Source organism: Mycteria americana, chromosome 9 (genome assembly GCF_035582795.1).
Source record: "Mycteria americana isolate JAX WOST 10 ecotype Jacksonville Zoo and Gardens chromosome 9, USCA_MyAme_1.0, whole genome shotgun sequence".
NCBI classification, from domain to species: domain Eukaryota; kingdom Metazoa; phylum Chordata; class Aves; order Ciconiiformes; family Ciconiidae; genus Mycteria; species Mycteria americana.
In genome coordinates this window covers 20771057-20791149 of record NC_134373.1, presented here as the reverse complement: position 1 = coordinate 20791149, position 20093 = coordinate 20771057, and the positions used below count along the sequence as shown (strand labels likewise).

Below are 20093 nucleotides of genomic sequence, written 5' to 3'. Positions count from 1 at the left end.
TACCTGGCCCTCAACTGGAGAGGGACAAAACTGACAGATGGAGAAAGTTTTGTAAATAACTGAAAACAGTTTGTGAAGCCCAGCACTGGCTGAAACAGTCTTCTAGAATAATGTTGTAAGATCATACCTGGAGAAATTAAAGTTCTTTTTGGTAAGGCAAGGGTTCTTTTTTATAGTGACCTACTTTATTTCTTCATATAGAGATCAACTACACATTTGAAGCAGAAAATGAGAGGAGGCAGTTAGGCCTGCCGTCTAGGGTACGGTTTAAAGACCACCTCTCTGATCAGTTTACTGCAAGTACAACCCTAAGGGGGCAGAACTCGAAAGAGTGTGTGACAACCAAGCTTGTACTGCAGGTAAGGCAGAGTATTTTGTTTTTATTTCATTTAGATCCATTTAAAACAAAAGTGTGCTCTTTTTTCAGCCTCATGGTACCTTTGTATATAATTTAAGTCACATGCAATATAAAGCTTCAAAACTAGAAAACCACCATAGTTAAGTAGTACCTTACTATTCCCTGCACACACGCTGCTTCCTCCTGTTGCCTTTCTTCCAACGTATGAATAAAAGTTGTAGCCACTGCAGCATGCTCTGGAGGTCAACAGAACTAATTTAGAACAATAGAGAGGGAATAAATGCCAAAAAATTGGAGAGCTGTTTCCAACAGAAGTAATTGTTATAGAATTTAACGGTGTGACTGGCTAGGAAAAGAATTTTAACCCACGGGTTTTGGAGGGGATGAACGGGCAGGACAAGAAAGCTTGGTGTCTGCTCCCTGCCTTGGCTGCTACACTGGCCCTTAAAGGTGGCATTGCTCCAGAAGCTGAACAAGTTCTCTGTCTGTGGCTCAGCAGTAATGAGCCAGCCTCCAAGGTTGCTTTTGACCACAGCAAATTAAAGAGCTTGAACTTATGCAATAGGGAGAAAGTGTATTATTTTACTGTTGTAGTGTGAATTTCACTTGCCTGAGTTACCATCTGTTGTTCCTAGGAATTCTTAATGGTGAGAGAAATAATCTGATTGGGAAGCCAGGAAAAAAAAAGACAGTAGGGCTAGGCTCCTTGTGTTCTTGCACATTTTTAGAAAATGCTGGGTTTCTGTATAGGGGATAGTTTTAATACTGCACAACATAGCAGAAAAGATTTTGCTGTACTGTTTGTTCTAAAATGTGTATCAAAAGCTAGTCTTTGTGTTGATTTTTTTCTTCTCTGCACTGTACACTAACTATGCCTTTTAAAATATTTTAACAGGAAAAAATTAAAGATAAGCTACGCCCCATTCCAATATCAGTAAGTGTTAAAATTGCTGGCCTGGAGTCTAGCTCACCGTCCACAAGAAGAGAGAGAACACTTCCGGATCTTATACCAATTCTAAATTCAAATGAATCTGAAACAAAGACTGCAAAAGTAAGCCTTTGATATCACATTTTCCCGTAAATCTGCACTTTGATAAACCACTGAATTTTAAAGACTGCAGAAAGCTAAATTATGACCAAAGGAAGTAACTGGGGTGGCACTGGACTTGTAACTACTGGCTTATATTTTATATTTTGTTATGAACTTGTTACAAAATGTTTTGGACTAGATCCTGTGTTTCTTTTGCAACAAAAGTGAAGCTGGTTTAGCTGCTAGGTTTTTTTTTCTCTCCCCAACAAGTTTAGGAGGAAACGTACTTTTGACTAAAAATGGAAATTCATCGTTTCTTGCTGTGAACACTTGTCCCACACCACAAAATAATGTACAGTCTAATTCTTCCATGATTAGGATGCTGTAACAGCATTAGAGCTCTGCAGCAGTGACATAAAAGGGAATATCTTGGGTAAAAGATCTCATTTCCTCAACACTCATTGAAGAATCAGACTTAAGGATGTTTTTCCTCATTAGAAGTGTACCTCTCACTTACAATTATCTAACTCTGCCTTTTAGTCACATTTAAAGTTTTAAATTATCAGCATCAAGGGCTATGTCTCACAAAGAAAAACTGTCTTGACAGGCAAGAAGTAAGAGTCAGCTTAAAATCTTACTCTGTCCAGGAAAATGGCTCTCAGTTCCCTGTAGATTCTTTATGCAGTGCATATCAGAAATCTTGTTTTAAGCTAGTATCATGTGGCATGCAGTAAAAGTGCTTTGGTTTTATTTAGGTGGAGTTCTTAAAAGAAGGATGTGGAGAAGACAATGAGTGTCACAGCAATCTGAAACTTCAGTACCGGTTTTGCACTAGAGAAGGAAATGAAGACAGGTTTACTTACTTACCGATGTAAGCCTTGATTAATGCATTGCTGAAATTCAAATTATTAACAAGTGCTTAAAAGAACTTTTAGGAGAGGGTTTTGGGAGATAGAGCAGCTTTGTTCTGTTAGTCTGGCAAACCCAGCCCTGTGTAGTAGTACTGGTCTGACAGGGTGAGGAAGGTGGGGGAGTGGGGATGAGCTTTAGAAGAAAGAGGTACAGAGGTGGTACAGAGTCAATGGGATACAAAGTGGCCACAGCTGTGCAGGTGTGGGCTAAAAGTTAGGAAAAAGAAAGTTTCTAACCCCTGGAGAAATGAGATTCTAAACCAGCCTTGCAGGAGTTTATTGTGTGTGCTACTGTTAACTATTTTTTAGATGAAATTTGATGGGTGAGTATGACAACATGATATACTATTGTCTAGTAGCCTAAGACAAGCAGTTACAGGGAAGTGAACAGAGAAATCATTTCACCATAACATGCACCTAACACCTCACTGCATCCCTCCTCCCTGGCGAGCCACTGAATTTAGAAAAGAGATGTAAAACAAACAAAAGGAAGTATGCTTACTCACTGTCAACAGTCAAGTCACCTTTAGCAGTGAGTGCCTCAATCTGACTGGGAAGCCAAAAGCATTTATACTTTACAAGAAAAAAGTAGGTCAGTAGATTTATTCAGAGAAAATTCATCACTATGAAATATGAGCCAGATGCAACTGCTGGTTCAGAAATACTATAAACTCTTGATGACTTGAGGGGTGTATCAGTCTGTTCTATCCTGTTACTTGCTGGCCACTTTCAGAGACAAAATACCGGTCTGGGAAAAAACAACTACGACCATTCAGGTGTTTATGGTCTTACACTGATTCTTCCCTAATAGAGGGAATTATATTTGGGTAAACCATAGTAAGAGGCAGACTTCCATACACATTTGCTCTCCTAATGCACACAACCCTGTATACTCTGTTTCCGTAGTGAAAATGGCATGCCAGTGCTTGTTCTGAAAGATCAGAAAGATATTGCCCTGGAAATAACAGTGACAAACAATCCATCTGATGCAAAAAATCCACAAAAAGATGGTGAAGATGCATATGAAGCTAAACTAATTGCAACTTTTCCAGACAGTCTGACATATTCTGCATTCAGGGAGATGCGGGGTTATCCTGTAAGTATTTTTACGAGAAAAAAATATTAAAATTTTTAAATATGTGCAGCATATTTTTACTTTTACATGTATTCTGTTTAATCAGGAAAAACAGCTAACATGCGGTGCTAACCAAAATGGTTCTCAAGCAGAGTGTGAACTTGGAAATCCTTTCAAAAGAAATTCCAACGTAAGTTGCACCTGTTTTACTCAAGTTATAAAATCTGATTCCTGACTGCAGTCGTCCAAAGTTTCTATGTGTCATAACTGGAAATTTGATTGGGACCTGCCTTTTTAACTCTAGAACTTAATGGTGTATTTCTGTAATACTGCATATATTAATATATTTTATAAAATGTTTACCTATCTCATGGATCTTCTTTCTTGTCTAGGTAACCTTTTATCTGATCTTGAGTACCACAAAAGTTAATGTTGATACAACAGACTTGGACATTAATCTGAAGCTGGAAACGTAAGTTTTCTTTGTGTGCACACAATATGTTTTTATATACAGTTGTAAAATATACTGAATTAATTTGTTTGATTCACAAAAGCAATTTAATAGTAAAGTGAAAACCGTTAAATTTATAAAATAAACAGCATTGTTTCCTTTTCGTTGTAGAACGAGCACTCAAGTTAATTTGACTCCAATTACAGCTAGTGCTAAAGTGGTTCTTGAATTGCTTTTATCACTCACTGGGTAAGTGTTGATAGCATAACAAGGGGGGGGGGGCCCTAGGGAACGACAGTTTTGCTGCAGACTTCATTAAAATCTGATTATTCTCCTTCCCCACTCCCACCTGAACAGAGTTGCTAAGCCTTCTCAGGTATATTTTGGAGGTAACATCGTTGGTGAGAGTGCTATGAAATCTGAAGATCATATTGGAAACCTCATAGAGTATGAATTCAGAGTGAGTAATTTAGATTAATGCCAACAGCTGCTTTTAATCAAATGAATGGCTTTTCTCTTTATGGGTATGAACACTTGGAAAAGTTGGTGGATTTAAAATTGGCTTTTCGTGTCCCAAAATCCTGACTTCCTGATCAGAACATGCAGTCTGACTGCAGACTACAGCTTCTTCAGGCCTTGATGTTTTACGATCATATTTTGAGGAAGTGGCCTGAGGCTGGCTGCACACTTGTTTTTCAGAGCAGTTCATGCATGTTCAGTTGTACAGCATAAAACCCCATGCAGGTAGGGAACAGAACTTAAACCCAGAACCCTAATTTTGGCGTGCCCAGGTGTTACGTTAGCCGATGCGCACAGACAGCGAGTACGTGTACTTACTGCATGCAGGATTGAGCAGGCACAAGAAGACGCGGCGGAAGCCACTTTGAACCTGTGGGTCTATTTCACTCTTTTGGTCTTCTGCCTAATTAATAAATCAAGGAGAAGGCTGAGAGAGACAATTTTGGTTCTGTAAAGTCTCAGGTTATCAGCAAGAGCATTGCTTTTTCTACATCATTAATGCAAGCCCCGCTGTCTTTGTACATAGTAGTTTGTCAGGATTAAAGTCCACCTCTGTCAATCCTTTACTTCCTTCTGTACCTGCATGCATGTATTAAAGTAGACGCAGTTAGAATATCTCTCTTAGAACTTGCTATCATGAACAGTAACACTAAGAAAGCAAAACATAGGTTGGGAAACAACTTCCAGACTTGCAAGAGCTGGTTATCTTTGTGTGTCAGAGTTCCTTATAAACTTGCAATTTGCCTCAGTTATGTAACCGAATGATTTGTTAATTGTAAATTGGAGTTGTTGTTATTTCACATGTGAAGACAGAGTTCTAAAAATCAACAACTTAAAGTCCATGTTAGGGAATGTTAATTGTTGTATGTTTAAGCTCTGTATTTACTTGCTATCCAGGTGTGCTAGTTTCAGTATATGCTTTGTCTCTATACTCTGTTTCGACTGTCTTTCATCTGCTTTTAAATTTCCTGTTAGCTGCATGCTTAAAACTCGCCCAAGTCAGTAACACTTTCAATAGAGAAGAAAATCCCTTTAAAACGTATTTCACAGTTTAAAGAATGTTTGTTTTAACAGGTAACTAACTTGGGCAGACCACTGAAAACATTTGGTACTGCTTCCCTGGACATCCAATGGCCGAAAGAAATTAGTAATGGCAAATGGCTGCTTTATTTGATGAAAATAGATGCCAAAGGCTTGGAAAAAGTCTCCTGTCAACCTGAGAATGAAATCAATAGTTTGCATGTTGCGGTATGTTACTATCTTCTGTTCATGAATTAGTACAACATGAAAGCACCGCAGCGTGTGATAGTAGGGCATAAGAGCTTGCCTCCAGAAGGATTTTTTTTGTCTTAAGCAGCTCGAATGCACAATACATGAACAATGTATCAAGGGTTAAGCTTATTAGGAGACTTCATAACAGCTAATGAGGATAACATGCCAAAGGATAGATGCTATGTCGTGGTGACCAGTTTTGCAGTGCGCACTGTTGTCATGTGCTCTTACAAGATGAAATTGCTGTTTGCTTTAACACATTTCACCAGCATTATTGATATCTGATTGAGTTCTTACACAGAAAACAATAAACAACAGTAAACATTTCCCCAGCCAGGGGGAATTCCATGTAATTTTTTAAAGAGAAAGGGCTTGCACTTAAATTTACTTATTTACATCAAATATGATAAAAAGAATTTCTCAAGCAAGGGTTTCATAGCCCTTCACTGTGCCTATCTAACAAGATTTTTTCCCTAGACCTTAAGCCTTCATTTTAATAATTTTTTTTCATGTAATCTTAAGATCATTTGGAAGGAGTTTTAATTTTCACCATTAAAACTGCATGCACATAAACCCATTCTTGTCAGATCACTACATTAGTTAATAAAACTTTCAGTGAGTGTAATTAGTATACAGTTAAAAAGAAATGCATCTACTGACCTTAGTGCAATCTTATTCTTTTAGCATAGTAACATTAATACCCTTTATATAGAACAAAAATGGAAATAGCATTGAAAGCTTTATAAATCTGAAACCCCCTTGACTTATTAAAGAAAGTAGTCAGTTGACCTTTCTTTTGGTAATCTCAAATTCTAGTAATTGTCCTGACTCTACTATTAGCAATAAATGTAGATAAGTAGGGATATATAATGACGTCACTCATGTGCTGATCTTGGAACAAGAAAATGCTCACTGAACTCTTGTTTCTCTGCTTGTACGGCATCAGCATTAAGAGATACTTAGGGTAAACTACTAAAACTCTTCTTACTTTTTTTTTTCTTAGGAATCCCATAACTCAAGAAGGAAACGTGAGGTTGCAGAGAAGCAGATTGCAGACAGCAAGACATTTTCTTTATTCTCAGAAAGAAAATACAAGACCTTGGTAAGCATATTGCACCAACTGTAGTCTGGTCAGATACCTCCCCCTGCACTCATGAGAGGGCTTTTCTGAGTTTGGCAGGGTGAAAGAAGGTATCTCTCTGCTTTGTTTTTATCTTAAATCCAAGTATCGATGCCTTTAGAATTTGACCATTTAGATTATCTACCAATGAGAGAGAAATAGCAAAGAATTTCTGCATAGGTATCTACAGGAAAATAAACAGGTAATAGCATCTTCATTATACTTTCAGTACAAACAGATTTTGGTTCTTGCACATAAATATGATGCATATAATCCAATTTTTAATTGGGGCAGGGGGGTTAAACAATTTGTGAGGATGTATTTTTATTTACATGTAGAAGTTTATTAATTGCAGGACTGCAATGTGAATGCACGCTGTGTGGACATAAAGTGTCCCCTGAAGGGTTTAGACAGCAAGGCATCTATTGTGCTGCGTTCCAGACTGTGGAACAGTACTTTCTTAGAAGTAAGTCCTCTTTACCTGCCCTTTTTGGAAGGTCAGAGTTCTTTCCTGTTCTGTGTCTAATGTCTGTATTTTATTTTGGAACAGGAATACTCCAAAATGAACTACCTGGACATTCTTGTTAGGGCTTCAATCAGTGTTCCTGCTGCAGCTAAGAATGTTAAACTCACAAATGAAGTTGCTCAGGTAGGCTCAACGTTTAATGCTAACCATATGTTATGTTTGTGATGTTTCCAGCTTACCTCAAAGACTGGGGGAAAAAAAATTAAAATAAAAGTAGCTAAAAGTTTAGCTTTTTAACTGAATTATTGATCATTTTTACCTTTTAATCAGGTTGGAAAAATTTACTACCATATTGAAGTGATACCAGTAGGAACAACTTCTTCAAAAACATTTTGTAGATGAGAGAAAGAAGACATCTTGTTAGAGAAGAGATAAGACTGTGTAAATGTAGCTTTATATTAAACATGGATGCTTTTGAAATGCTCTTTCCATCTTAACATATTTTCTCTCCTTTAGGTGCGTGTTACTGTCTTTCCTGCAAAACCAGTAGCGCTTTATACAGGAGTACCTTGGTGGATCATCTCGGTGGCTATTTTTGCTGGAATACTGATGCTTGCACTGTTGGTATTCTTACTATGGAAGGTGAGTTTTCATTCATCTGGTTATTTTACATTTTCTGGTCTACAACTGACAAGACAGCAAACTAATTAAGCAAATGATTAAGTATTTTGGTTTGTATTTGGGACTCAGAATAGAGCAAAACTGCCCAAGCCATACGTTACCTTTATCAGTTTCTCAGTTTTGCAACATTTGGAATGAAAATGGTTACACAGGAAGTCTTGTTATGAAATTTTTCTGTTTCCACATCCTCAAATGCAGGAAGTATTTTGAGCTCTGGGCAAAACTTGAGACAAACACTTAGAGGTCATAGTTACTTTGATATGGATGGATACAGCTAATTGGGGCTTCTGCAGTTAAGTGTAAAACTTCATGTGAACTACCTATAAATGTTTTAGCAGGTCTTTGTTCTCTTAACATTAGAAATACCATTAAACTTGAAGTAGATGAAAATAACCCAAAGGTACAGAAATAATCCACAGCCAAGTGTGTTGGTGAATTTCTGTAGTATTGGCTTTTTATCTTAGAAACTGTAAAGGAGTAAATAAGTGTGTAAAACAAAAGGTTAACAATTTGCAAAAGAAAAAAATCACATATCTATTTTTCTAACTACCTTTGGCATTTTTACAACTAACTGTGATTCCAAGTATAATAGGGCAGTCCTTTTATTCTTAGTTTTTACAGGCATAGGCAGTTAGTATTTGCTGTTATGGGATAGCAGAAGGTTATTAAGAAAGAAGAGGCGAAGAAGAATGTCCTATCTGTCACTTACTTTCTTCTGGAGAAACTGCAGCAATCAGCTTTGCTGAGGAGCAATTACTATTTGCTGCAGGTTACTTCTCACAGGATAGTTCTGACTCCCCTATTTTCTAATAAATGCCCAGCACCTGCTGCAATTCTTCCTGACAAATTAATACTTTGGCTGGGCTGTTAGGTTATACTAGTGTTTTACTACACAAGAAAATACACACATTTTCACACATGCATGCACAGCATAAAATGCTTCTTTTGATGACAAACACTGTGCCATCTTATGAAGGACAAACATGGTACTTCAAAGACAGTTACGTGATTGGTTTAAGACAAATGCTTGTATTGTACAGGTCAAGACAGTACTCATTTTTGTTCTACCCTATGTTTTTGTCTAGCCTGTGCACTAGTCCACAAACAGGTTTCTGTATAGACTTTTTTCTGCTCTTCACAGCCAGCTTTAGTTGCTATGGACATACTTTATAGTAGCTTTTCTTCAAAAAAACAAAACAAAACAAAAACCAAAAAAACCCAAACACCAAAAAAAACCCCACCACAAAACACAACACCAAAACCAAACAAAAAACCAAAACCGGATGCATTACAAATTCATCAAAATGCCTCTAAAATAATATTCTTTACCTCAGGTTATTCTATTATTTTACAGATGGGAGTTAGTCCAAGAAGTTCTCAGATCTAGAAACAGCTGAGTTCTTGTGATTTTTTTTTTTAAGGCCTGCGAAGGGATAATGGGAAGATATTTCAGAGTTAATTTAAGTCAGTTTTAATAGGTTTGACTTCTTCCAGTCCACAAAAATTGACTAAATACCTTGCTTCCTTGTAGTGTGGTTTCTTCAAGAGAAATAAGAAAGATCATTACGATGCCACATATCACAAGGCTGAGATCCATGCTCAGCCATCTGATAAAGAGAGGCTTACTTCTGATGCATAGTATTGATCTACTTCTGTAATTGGTAATTGATGATATTTTTTTTAACTTTTAGCTGGGACATGCTATGGTTGCGGTGGCTAACTATGAAGCTTTTACTGCATATGTTCTATTAACTTCTGGATTTCAAACTATCGTACTTGCTTGCTCATTCTGTCGATCGATTTTTCAGCTTTTGGTGCACGTGAACACACACAGGTGTTTACCTTGGTCTAAAAAGCTTCTTGTTTATTTCTTTAGAAAACATCTTGATCTGTTGCAATGGTTTTTAGTTTTGTTTTTTTTTTTTTTTTTAATTTATGTTTTAACAGTACAAGTAAGTTTTTAAGCCTGGGAGATGGTAGTCAACACTGCAGAGTTATGATTTAAAGCTAAGATTACATGGACGATATATAAACTTGCTTTACTAACCTTTAGTGCATGCTAAAAGATACCTGTTGCTCATAATGAAAGGGGTTTTCATAATGAGAATTTAATTGCTGTGGAAACACCTGTTTTCCTTCAATTCTAAGGTATACTTTTCTAGGAACACGCCTTCCTCTGCTGAAGCTACTAGATGCATGATGATTTATGCTTCTAGCAACCTTTATTCAATTTAAACTATTACATGCATGTACATTATATTAATAAGTGATGCTTGGGATCAGGGGGTGGGGAGGAATTCTTAACTAAAATATGTCAAAACAATGTTTAATGAAATCTTAACTAAGACATGGCCAAAGGTTCTGGCTAAAGGATGGCTAAAGGTTCTAATATTATTTAAAAAAAAAAAAAAAAAACAAAGAGACAAAACCAAAACACCCCCCACCCCAAATACTATGAACAAACCCTTGCCACTTTAATCTTTTTTTTTTTTCTAGCAGTATCTAATGACAGCTGGATGGCACAATGTCTCTTAACATTAATCTTGACATCAGCGACCCATAAGCATGTGAAGTTGAGTGTCTGCCACTCATCATCTTTGTAACATTGTGGCCATAACTCCATTTTGTTTCAAAAATTAATTTCAGTCCATTCCTCAATAGTTAAAATCAGTTTTTACAGTGACTTTGAATAAAAAATTGCAGGGCACAAATAAGCTGTACTAGATCTCATCTGGGGAGACTTGTGTCATTGCATGTTACAAAACTTTCAAGTTATGTCTGTTTTTTATCCTATGGCAAACTAAGCAAGACTCATGTTCTCATACTGCATATGTGTATAGTTAGTTCAGGTGACTATAGTTGAGATAGTGCTTTGAAAAACAAGGCTCTAGTGTGGCTTTTCTTGAAGGCCCTGGAAATGTTTCTGTAGGTTTTTAAAGGTAAATCATGTTACCGTACAGGAAGCCTTCCTGAACTGTATCTACTTCTTTGTGTAGCATTGAAGTCTCTCATTATATGAATGAATAGCTTTATAAGAAGACTTAAAAGACTTGTAAAACAAATGTAGAGAGTTAGTGGAGGGAATATTTTTAAGGTATTAGATTACTGGATTGTCAGACTATGCCATTTGTCTTCAACTGCTGCTGAACAGCTAATGTAGATCTGCTGGCTCACATTTTTATAGCTACGTACAGGACATTTTTGGCCTACATGTTTTTGTTTTCAATTTTCTTACCTGTATGTCTGTGCAAAGGAAGAATTTATTGCCTCTATAACTGTAGTAGTTTGGCAGCAACTTAAACCTAAATTGTTCTTTTTCTTGTCGGCCCCAGTGCGGGTTCTTCCAGCGTTCTAGGTACGAAGACAGTGTCCCCCGATATCATGCTGTAAGAATTCGAAAAGAAGAGCGACAGATCAAAGATGGGAAGTGCAAAGACCTTGAGACAAAACAGTGGTTCACAAAATGGAATGAAAATGGAAGTTACTCTTAGGGAGAAATTATTTTCATCCACAAAGTTCAGATAGAGATTCAGGTTTTCATTAATGGAATACTGATTGAATTAGACCTATGAACACTATGGACATTCACCATTTGATTGTAGATATTACTACTTATATTGAGGCTTTTGTTTGCACAGTTAAAATTGCTTCAACAGACTTTATTTGCATTATTTAATTTCCAGACTGCCTCTTTTCCCCTTCAGATCTCACACTTTAGAAGATACTGTGTTGATTTGGGGTCTTTTCTGCAAAATATACAAAACCACTATGGCAGACCTTTTCCTGTGATCCTAACCTTCTTCCTAGGTATGCATGGTTAAGGTCAAGACAGGTTCTCCATCCTTCCCTCAATGTGTAGTCCATTATAAACACACAGTGGCCTTAACACACTTTGTTCAAGTATAATCTGAAGACCTGCAAATCTACTTTAGTCATAAACTTTGCCTGCTGCAGTAGTTAGGGCTTAACAAAAAGCATCATCTTAAACTACATGTGCAATAGTAATGTTGCTCGATTTTTTTTTTTTTTTTTAAGATCAGATTGGGTGATTCTTGCTCACAACAAATATACATAGTTTTTTTTTTTTAAAAGAGAGGCTTGAATATTAGATGTACTTTTTGTATATATATATTTTAGTCATTTTTGTATTTATTTTTGTTATAAATTGTTGTCTTTGACTGTTAGGCCAAAGACTTAACTGAACCTTCAAATCCACTGTGTTTTTGAACTTCAGATTATGAGACCGGAGGCTTTCACTGCATTTTAATAAATCACTGAAGGTGCCAATGCTTTCTAAAAATGTAAATATTTATTCCAATGATGTGTATGGGGGCTTTTTTTCCCGATACTTGTAACTTTATGTAATAGGAATTATCGGGTCTTGTAACATGATTTGTATACTACTTCAGACTATTTAACGATTTGGACACCAAACAGAAGTAGGGTTTTTAGATACAGTTTTATACTTGCTGCAAGAAGTGTGAGGTTCTCTGGAAACCGCTTTCCAGCTTCATAAGGACTTCCTGCTTAGTAAAAGGCGCTGACTACTGCAACTGTTATATAGCACTTGAAGGAGGCTATAAATGCCTAACTTCCCTTAACTATGGGGATCTGAGCTGATCCACATTGAGACTACTGAATTGTCTTGAATACCTGAATGTTGATAAAAGTAGAACCACAATGTGTTTATCAGTAATCTAGTTATTGTAACATAACTGATAAAACTATTTAAAGAGTTTACTTTTTTACCCATGTTCTAAAGCATTGGTACTATTTAAGAACAAAGATTTAGTTCACAATTGTTTATTCCATGTGAAACAAAATTCTGCTCAAAAAGTATGCATGTTAATTGCTAGTAATTTGAACTATGCAAAAACCTGCTAGGAGGGCAGTTGTCAAGTGTCTTATTTTATTACTAACTTTGAACATACCTTTTTGGAAGGTCTGGTCACCTGAAAAGTTATCATTCTAGAAACTGCATTAATTTAATAGACTCTTCTTCCTCTCACTAAATAATGTCAGTATGTTGTGACCCTGATTTTATGAACACTTACACATGTATTTAGCTGTTAGCCAGCTTTTGAGCTTTTAAAATTCTAGCTTAAAGGCTCAGCAGCATCAGGAGCCAGGCTAATCAGAGGCTAAGAAGCATGACAAATAGCCTTGGATTTGAAAGCAGCTTGTGGCCCTCGCCTAAGAACATGAATGTCTTAGCAGTGTTAAACTGAAAGTTCTTGAAAAATAAGTCATGTCACTGGTATACTTTTATCTCAAACTTTTTTTACACCAGCTAGCAATGCTACATCATTCCATGATTAGAAATTACCTGTGGATGTTTGTATAGAAGTGTGAAATAAATTTTTTTTTAATTGACCATTGTTTTGGTAATAGTGATTTCTTATTGTAATTATTGGAGGTAGCCATAGCTAAGTTCACTGGAAGAGCTAGCTGAAAGTTGCAAGCTTTAACGAATTGTCTCATTCTCAATAGTAACTTTCAGTGCCCTCCCCCATGCAAAGGGGCAGATAAGGCAGCTGCAGGAGATAACACACAATCTCATGCTCGCAAGCTGTCTGCTGCTTGCTGCAGTTTCCAGCATTGGTAAGAGTCAGGCATGGAGTCTGGCAGAGCAGGCCCTGGCACAGCACCAAGTGTCAGCTCCCAGGGGGCAGAGCTACCCTCTCCCTCCACACTTCACTCACCCTGCCCAGGGTCCTGTCAATGCAAGCAGTCTTCTAAAAGCTCCCCTCCCAGACAGGTGTTTCTGTAACTAGGGGAGCTGCATGCATCTCCCCACGTACCTATCTGTATTTAGCAGTGGAAGTTTGATACTGACAGTCAATTACACAACTGCAGGGTACAGCTTCAACTCCACAAAAAAAAAAACAACCAAACAGAAAAGCCAAAAAGATGGGGGGGGGGGGGGGGGGACGGGGGACAGGACGGGACAGGGATGGACAGGGGGACATGACCAAACAACCCCCAGAGAAAAACCTATGTTTTATCTCCATTTTTAAGATGTTAACCCTCACAGGATACTTTGCTTGCCTTTGCTGAAAAGAGAGACCTTTTGATGCATCAAAGCCTGAAGATAAGGGCTAGCTGGGTACATGCTAGACCAGTGTTTGTTGTTGAAGCTAAGAAACTTCTAGAGCTAGAACCAGAAGATGCTGCTAGATCATTCAGAGCACATGAAAGATGTGGACTCAACCTGCTTTTATTAAACAGTTATTCTCATTTAAATAACTACACCTACAAACATTTGTCCACAACAAGACAAAATGGACTGGGAGAACAGTTAAGTAGCTGATCATAGGAAGTATAATACAAATAAAGTATATTAGGTTTTATATATGCTTATATATAGTATACACAGTACTAGATGTATATACTATATATACATTAGTACAGTACTATACATAATACTGTATGTGTATAGTATATATGTATATACGCACATATGTAAAATCTAATATAGTTTGATAGATTTTGTGTGCAGTATGTTTGTGTATATATCTGTATGACACACACAACTATATAGCCTAAGGTACATAAACAGAATGCTAGTAAACTGCAATACCTTCACATATGTTTAACTGTCACTGCACAGGAGACATATCTTATGAGAGAAGCTTTTGATACAAGGGACCATCACAGCATAGTTTCAATAACCACCTGTGCAGAAGTTATATGAGGAAGAAGAGATGCCACAGGGTGCTTGGATGCAAATCGGGCATCAGCACGTAAGATGAAGGGAAGCTTTTGAGAGCAGTGCTAAAATTCGGGTTACCCACATTACAATGCTAACTGACACTGCAGCAGTGCATCTTAACTAAAATAAACAGACTGCACAGAACCAGAACGCTCCTTCTGTACACACAACTGAAATAACTTCTCCCAGCACAGAGTAGGTGAGAGTGTCAGCAGTTGGTTTGCAAAACCCAGGAGAACAAACTGTGATGAAACAAACAGGCAACTGCAGCCAGTGCTTTGAGCCAAAGGAGACACATGGACACGCTTCAGCTGGCTTGCCAGACAACATACTTGTGTGACAAGAAGAATGCGAGCAGTCTATTTCCCTGTGGTGGCTGTGTAAGCAGTTGCTTCAGTTTTTATCCCAGTCATCAGACATCTTTCAATGTCCCATTTGTCTTCCCAGGCCATAGATTCATAATTAATACTGTATACCTTTTATAACCTCATAAGCCTTGCTGGAGTCCTAACCATGATCCTCGTGAGAAAAACACAGCAACTCCTTACCCTGAGAGACTGCCACAGACATCAGCCTTAATCCCCAGCCAGAGTGTGATATTGTCACTGTACAGGGGTGGGGGACCTGCAGATTGTGTTTTCCATAATCGAAGACCTTTCCATTTTCTAGCTCTGCAAAATGGTTGTTTGCAAGCAGCAGCTTTTCAGGGCCATACCTGCCTCAAAGATCCTAGAAGACAGAGGCAGAGAACTGAGTTTTTAACAAGCAGAAGTGTCCGTGCTGCTGCTTACCTAACTATTGCAGAACAACAAATACCCCCTCGCCATCAATATACAGTGCTATTTATTTCCTCTTATCTCTCAATCTCAGTGTCTTCAGGGGATAGAGGAGGAAGGGACAGAAAAGTCAAATACTTTTGCCAGAAGCGTATGAAATAATGCAATTGCTAAGCTGGTTAAAAGAAATGTTTGAGGGATATTGCTTGGTTTCTTGAAGCGGAAGGGACCAACAGTTAACATCACAGAGCTGAGAAGCATATTGTTGCCGGCCAGCTTATGAGACAGCCTGTGATTGAGCAACATAACCTTAGCAAGGAGGAGCAACATAAAAATAGCCATCCTGGACTAGACCACAGATCACCTGAATCAGCATCTTGCCTCTGACAATAGCCAATAGTTAAGCACCACGATGGTGATACTTTGCTGTTCCTGTTCCTACAAAAAGTTAGTGCTCAACTTCAGTAACTATGTATTATATTTTTCCCACGGAAGAAAAAGCCATCCATGATAATCAGTTACAAAATTTCTCCAACTGCCTTCTGATCTTGAGTCACAAAGTTGTACATGGCAAAAATTCACAAACTCCAAAGTTTAATTATACACCGGATAAAAATAAATAAGCTCATCTGTATGTTCTTCTTGAACCTGCTCCAATTTGATAACTCCTATAGAAACCCCTCTATATTTTTGATCAACTTGGTTGCCATTTTTAGATCTTATGCAAAAGAGAGACCAAAGGCACATCAAACCAATGTAACCCCAAGAAAATTTTCTAGCATAGCGAAAGCACCTGAACTTACTGACAAAAACCTAAGAACAACAACAAGCCTTTGTGTGCCAAGTAAGTACACAAGCTGAAGAGAGACACGGATAGATGGACCAGATAACTCTGCAGGCATCACAGCAAAGCTTATAAACCATTGAAAGGAAAGAAAGAGATATTCTATGGATATCCATACCTGGCAACTTCAGGTTTTTTCTTAATCTATGATGCACCTATTTTGGAGGAAAGGGAGGAAAAGAAAGGAAGAAAAACAAACAAAAAAAGTACCGGTACATGCAGGAACCAAGAGCAATGACTTCCAGTAAGGGCTTATTTATAGTATCACCTTAACAAACCAAGAACTCATTCTATGGAACACCCTGCAAGAATGCTATGCTTCCAATTATCTTATTAAACCTTAAATGTCATGTTAAATTTTAAATTGAAAACAAAAATGAAAATGTAATTGCTTAGGTTAAAATTAAATGCTATGTTTACAATTATCTTGAAGTCTGATTTGTTCTGTCCCATTTAAATTATGCATCCAGATGTATTAATTTCAGGAACACCAATAACCAGGAATATGAGTAGAAAAATGCCAAATGACAAAAATAATACACTTTTCTTTTTTGGTTTGCATAAGAATTTACAGAAATTGGCACATCAGAACTCCAGCTAGCATCACACTGGTTCAGATCAGAGTAAGCCCCCAGAAGACCATCAATGAGAGAAACAGGTTTACAAAGGGATGGGGGTGGGGTGGAGACAATTCAAAATATTCTCCAATATTTTAACAGAACATGTTTACAGAACATGATCAGTATCTGATCAGTAGTTTAAACAAGACCAAGAAAACACCTTTAGGTAAACAGAGAGGGTTTGTTCTGGTCTGAACACAGCATTTAAAGAATTATCCACAACTCTTTATCCACAGTTACTTCTGTGACTGTTCATCCTGCATGATTTTCCCTGAGAAAAGTGCTCACTGTTTACATTATTGAGAATGGGCTCCAGCTTACAATGTGCAATGATTTATGTAGCCTCTGACAGCCTTTGCCACATCTTCTGGCTGGGGAGCGCTGTCCAAAGATAACTTTAGGCAGTAGGCCCGTTTTTAAGGCATGCCTGTAAGTTGAAACATCGGGCATCAAGACAGTAACACATAGGCATGAAAGATTAAGCCAATCCAGAGGCATCATAAGAAATTGCAACAACTTAACAAATACCCAACTTACTGCTTGTAGGCATTGCTTTAAACTAGTGCTGGCTCACAACTGAGAGGCCATTATAAAATGGTTTTAAGCACAGCAATTCATAAGTAGGAGTCCCAAACTATTACAAACTTGAGTAGCATGAGCTACTATTTGGTGCTTCTGGGGGTGGCCTACAAGCAGCGCTAAAGTAAAAACTGTCAGTAACCTGTATTTGTCGATGACTTGCAGAGACAGACAAGCTGTTAGTTCGCCCCATTAGCCACCACTCCCAGGCCAGAACAGAACAAGCCATTCATTTTTCGGCACAAGATGGAGGTCCAGTCTGATTATAAACCAAATGAAGCAATCTAATCCTGAACTACTGTTTCATTCTTACTACTATTGGTGCAGTTACTGCTCAGAAAATTGCCTCTGGAGGCAGACTGAATCAATGTTTTCTGTATTTCAATGCAACATCAAAAAAAAAAAAAAGCCCTTAATTCATTATGATATCTTCACCTCTCTAATGGGAGGCTCCAAGCAATCCAACACAGCACTGAACAGATTAATGTGACAGAAATAGCAAAATGATTCCTGCTCTAGCAGAGGCCATTGGATATCCATCCCTGCTATCAGGTCACGGACAAGTCACAGGTACAAGGCATGTTTAAAGGAAACCAAGCAATATTTAGGAGTCAATTTCATAAGATAAATTTATGGGCAAATACAAGTATCCACAATAAAAGAAGCAAATGATGTAGGGCCAGTTCCACTATTGTACTGTATTGTATACAATTTTGAATTACAGGATTTGATATCTACACCGCAGTAAGTTTATCAGACATGCTTATAATCACTCTTAACTGCCTTTTTTGTTAATGTTCTGGACATGTCTACCTAAGTAGGACAAGAAACTATTAAATACCACTGTTTGGTACCTCACATGTTGCATTAGTATCCTAACAGCCGGGAAAGTGATTTTACATGACATACGGTTCAAGTATTTTTTAACCAATACAGACATGTATGGTGTTCATTGTTGACCGATTGGGAGTATACCTGTAAAGACAGAAGCCCTATTTTTCCTCTGTATTTTTTTGTTTCTCTTTTTCCTAATAACTGAAACAAAAGTTATCCCTTCTCTCGTTTTTCTCATTTGCATGCTGTAATACAGTGCACGAAGAGGTGGTAGTGCCCCTTCCCATACCGTCGTGCAGCCAAGCCGACATAAGGTGCACTAGTAGTAAGAAAACACATGGCTGTTAAATCACGGTCTAAACCCCTCAGGTGAGGCCAGTCACGGTTTAAATCCCTCAGGTGAGGCTCTGCCCTCACGCCGGCCGGCAGCGGTGCGAATAAAGCCGGTGCTTTTGTGGGTTTCTGTTGCCTCCCGTTTCAGCCCCGCGGATAACCGACGCCGGGAGCCGAGTCCCCGCCGCGATCGAGGCGCCCCCGCCCCCCACAGGCCTCCGCCCGCCGGGCCCGGCCCGCGGCGAGGGGAATCACAGAATCATATAGGTTGGAAAAGACCTTTTAGATCATCGAGTCCAACCGTAAACCTAACACTGCCAAAACCACCGCTACACCATGTTTCTAAGCACCTCATCCAAACGCCCTTTAAATACCTCCAGGGATGGCGACTCAACCACTTCCCTGGGCAGCCTGTTCCAATGCTTGATAACCCTCTCGGTGAAGAAAAATTTCCTAATATCCAGTCTAAACCTCCCCTGGTGCAACTTGAGGCCATTTCCTCTTGTCCTATCACTTGTTACTTGGGAGAAGAGACCGACCCCCACCTCTCTACAACCTCCTTTCAGGTAGTTGAAGAGAGCGATAAGGTCTCCCCTCAGCCTCCTTTTCTCCAGGCTAAACAACCCCAGTTCCCTCAGCTGCTCCTCATCAGACTTCTGCTCCAGACCCTTCACCAGCTTCGTTGCCCTTCTCTGCACACGCTCCAGCACCTCAATGTCCCTCTTGTAGTGGGGGGCCCAAAACTGAACACAGTATTCGAGGTGCGGCCTCACCAGTGCCGAGTACAGGGGCACGATCACTTCCCTAGTCCTGCTGGCCACGCTATTTTTGATACAAGCCAGGATGCCATTGGCTTTCTTGGCCACCTGGGCACACTGCTGGCTCATATTCAGGAAGCGGCAGCACGGCTGAGCGCCGTTCAGCACGGGCCAACTCTCCGATAACCCTTCCGCGGCAGTGCCGGCACTAATGCGCGGGCACCTTTCGGCCTCCCTACGGGAGCGCACACGCCGCGACCCCGCCGCAGGGCCCCCGCGGTCCCGGCCACCGCCGCCCGCCCCCTCACACCCTCCGCCCGGGGGGGCGATGCCTCCGGTCCCCTCACGGCTTCCCGCCCTGGGGGCCGGTGAGCACCCGGCAGCCCTTCGCCGGGAAGGCGACGGCACCCGCCCCCATGAGTAACACCACCGTACCTGTCCGAGGCTGGGCTTCTCCAGGAAGCGAGCACCGTCTTCTCCCGGCGGGCAGCCGAGGCACAGGGGCAGCGGAGCGGCCGCCTCAGGGGCTGCGACCTTGCCTGTGGGGGCCGGGCTGCTCCGGGCGCCCCCCCGCCCCGCTCCCTCGGAGCCGCCCTCTCCTCCGCCCCAGCGCCGCTGCGTGGGGCTGGGCCGGGAGGAGACACCCACCCCTTCGGGCACCTCCTCCCGGCCGCGCGGCGGAGGAGGCCGCGGCCTGGGCAGGGGCTGGGGGAGCTGGCGTGGCGGGAAATGGCGGCCGGGCCGGGCTGAGGGG

At 39.7% G+C, this 20093-nt stretch overlaps 1 protein-coding gene and 1 long non-coding RNA gene across 5 annotated transcripts in view; one reads left to right on the top strand and one right to left on the bottom strand.

Moving 5' to 3' along the window:
• ITGA6 (integrin subunit alpha 6) overlaps positions 1–13254 on the top strand; it is a 46811-nt gene extending 33557 nt beyond the window's left edge. For 2 of the 3 annotated variants that reach the window (XM_075511650.1, XM_075511651.1), the window contains exons 12-26: positions 202–359; positions 1254–1409; positions 2144–2259; positions 3206–3395; positions 3481–3564; positions 3767–3846; positions 3997–4074; positions 4183–4285; positions 5419–5592; positions 6620–6718; positions 7092–7202; positions 7287–7385; positions 7719–7844; positions 9415–9544; positions 11216–11377. In XM_075511650.1, coding sequence (XP_075367765.1) covers positions 202–359; positions 1254–1409; positions 2144–2259; positions 3206–3395; positions 3481–3564; positions 3767–3846; positions 3997–4074; positions 4183–4285; positions 5419–5592; positions 6620–6718; positions 7092–7202; positions 7287–7385; positions 7719–7844; positions 9415–9522 — 1682 coding nt within the window. In that variant the 3' untranslated portion in view covers positions 9523–9544; positions 11216–11377. Of the gene's footprint in view, positions 1–201; positions 360–1253; positions 1410–2143; positions 2260–3205; positions 3396–3480; positions 3565–3766; positions 3847–3996; positions 4075–4182; positions 4286–5418; positions 5593–6619; positions 6719–7091; positions 7203–7286; positions 7386–7718; positions 7845–9414; positions 9545–11215 lie in introns of all 3 variants that reach the window. The other variant, XM_075511652.1, reaches the window with a different exon arrangement.
• Positions 353–20087, bottom strand: LOC142414431 (uncharacterized). 2 transcript variants are annotated; one of them, XR_012777078.1, is made up of 3 exons: positions 19775–20087; positions 11119–11267; positions 353–610 (listed from the first exon to the last, which is right to left on the bottom strand). It is a non-coding gene; the product is annotated as an uncharacterized LOC142414431 (long non-coding RNA). The 2 variants fall into 2 exon arrangements; XR_012777079.1 differs by having other exon boundaries at positions 353–594.
• Positions 20088–20093: the final 6 nt, after the last annotated feature.